This window comes from Microplitis mediator, chromosome 3 (genome assembly GCF_029852145.1).
Source record: "Microplitis mediator isolate UGA2020A chromosome 3, iyMicMedi2.1, whole genome shotgun sequence".
Lineage (NCBI taxonomy): Eukaryota > Metazoa > Arthropoda > Insecta > Hymenoptera > Braconidae > Microplitis > Microplitis mediator.
The window spans coordinates 24,516,563-24,519,160 of NC_079971.1; the positions used below are offsets into that span (position 1 = coordinate 24,516,563).

General features: G+C 24.1%; 1 protein-coding gene across 1 annotated transcript in view; it reads left to right on the forward strand.

The window, feature by feature from the left end:
• The window catches only part of LOC130666002 (uncharacterized protein DDB_G0292186-like), a 7,470-nt gene extending 6,226 nt beyond the window's left edge, over positions 1-1,244 (forward strand). Inside the window, exon 3 of the mRNA XM_057466633.1 lies at positions 1,235-1,244. Within this exon, the coding sequence (XP_057322616.1) occupies positions 1,235-1,244 (10 nt within the window). The remainder of the gene's footprint in view (positions 1-1,234) is intronic.
• Positions 1,245-2,598: the final 1,354 nt, after the last annotated feature.

Sequence of the window (2,598 nt, forward strand, 5' to 3'; positions counted from 1 at the left end):
ACGGTGATACATTTATTTTATTTTAGACAAAACGGACTCGAGTTTGAAGTTTTGATCAAATTTATATTTTAGTCCACGATCCTTTGATTTTTAAATCAATAAGGAAGTTTTTAGAAATTCGAAAAAAAATTGATAGTCAATCGGCAACTAAGTGTTTATTTTTTTCCGATAAAAATTATGAAATCCTACTTTTCTAGATATCCTTCGGTTTATAAATTAAAATTTTGGCTAAATTAATGAAAATACGACTAATATATCTCAATACTAATTTTTGAAAAATTAAATTTTCTACAAAAAAGTTATCAGGGATATTATCTGTAAATTCAATAGTTTAGACACAATTACAATTTTAAATCAAGCGATAAAAATTAGAGTAATCATTATTATTTTTCATTTTCCTTGTTGTTGTTGTTGTTGTTGTTGTTGCTGTTGATGTTGAGAAAAATAAAGTTTTTCAACATAAAGAAAAATTGTTGTTGCTGTTTGGTGTTGTTATTTTGTTTGTAGCTGTTGTTGTTATTGTTGTTGTTGTTGTTTCTGCTGTTTTTGTAGTTATTGTTGTTGTTGTTTTTGTTGTTGCTATTGTTGTTGTTGTCGTTTCTGTTGTGGTTGTCGTTGTTGTTTCTGCTGTTGTTTGTTTGTTTGTTTGTTTGTTGTTGTTGTTGTTTGTTTGTTTGTTTGTTGTTGTTGTTGTTTGTTTGTTTGTTTGTTGTTGTTGTTGTTTCTGCTGTTGTTTGTTTGTTTGTTGTTGTTTTTTCTGCTGTTGGTTGTTTCTGCTGTTGGTTGTTTGTTTGTTGTTGTTGTTTCTGCTGTTGTTTGTTGTTGTTGTTTCTGCTGTTGTTTGTTGTTGTTGTTTCTGCTGTTGTTTTTTTGTTTGTTTGTTTGTTTGTTTATTGTTGTTGTTGTTGTTTCTGCTGTTGTTTGTTGTTGTTGTTTGTTGTTGTTGTTTCTGCTGTTGTTTTTTTGTTTGTTTGTTTGTTTGTTTATTGTTGTTGTTGTTGTTTCTGCTGTTGTTTGTTGTTGTTGTTGTTGTTTGTTGTTGTTGTTTCTGCTGTTGTTTTTTTGTTTGTTTGTTTGTTTGTTTATTGTTGTTGTTGTTGTTTCTGCTGTTGTTTGTTGTTGTTGTTTCTGCTGTTGTTTGTTTGTTTGCTGTTGTTTTAATTTTGTTGTTCTTGTGATTGTTATTTTTTTTAGTTTTATTAATATTAAAAAATAATTTAATTTATTATTTTAGTATCTCGTAATTGTCTAAAATGTTTTTTCGATATCGCTTAAAAAAAGTGGGTTTCCCCAATCATCAAAAAAATTAATTGACTAACAATAAAATCAATAATTGCTTCTAAATTGATCTGATTGTACTAATGGGAAATTATCAATTACAAAATATGAAGAAAAACAATTTAGTGATTTTTATATCTTTTATTACTTTCAATTAAAAAATTATCAATTGATAGTTCCATTAATAATTGGTCGAATGAAATTGACCTTGAAAATTTATTCTACTACTGTAGAGAATAAAATCAATTACTTATTAAATATTATTTATTCAATGATTTTCACTATCGATATTATAAAATATAAATTTATATAAATTAGAATACATAAATAATGACTAGATCATGACTTTGATGACGAGCTCAAGATAAGGGATGGCATTCATTTTAATCTACAATTCAAGTGCACCGAGATTTATATTATGTTAAATTATAAATATACATAAATTGTGATCATGACCTTCAATTTCTTCTGTTATATATATTTTTTTTTTAATGCTTGTCTATTTTGGATTTTTTTTCCGTAGTTTACAAAAAAAAATTCCGTCTGCTTCTAACGTAATTACTGCAGTAATTTGTTGATAATTGATAAGAAAAAATTACATTTATCGTAATAATGTCACTTAAACAACAAATGTTTGCGTCAATTAACAAAAAAAAAATCATTTGAAAAAAATACTTTTTTTTTATCATCTATAAATAAAAATATATATGACAATCAAATCTTCATTAGCTCATTACTTTGATTGAAAAAAATTCAAGGTCTGATTTATTAATTACTTATTAGTGATTAATTTTATAATTTTGTAAATAAAAAGTAAAAAAAAATTATTTTAGATGTAATTATTTTACTTGAAATTATTTTAAAAATAATATTTATTACTCATTAATATATCTTGTTTTATTGCTTTTATGTATCCTCAGTTTTATTATTAATTAAATTGAAAAAATGAATTTTTATTGCCTTTGTTTTTTTTTTTTATTCCATAAGTAATATTTCTGTTAATAATTTTTTTTATAAAACTTTAGACTCAAATAACTCATAAAATATCAAATATTTAAAAAAATTTTAAGAATCTTTTTTTTTAGGAAATTTTTTTCTTCATAAATTTATTTCTATTCAATTTTATCGTATCTGCAATAGATAACTTGCAATTTGAATTTCCAGTATCCAGTGTCCAAAAATAATAAAATTTTCCATCCCTCAGAATTTTTTTTATCTAAAAACTAAAATTCCCACTCAACCATCAACAATACGACCAAAACACTTTAATACAATCTTGTAGCAAATTAAATTTCCTACAAAAAAGTTCCTCATCACTAG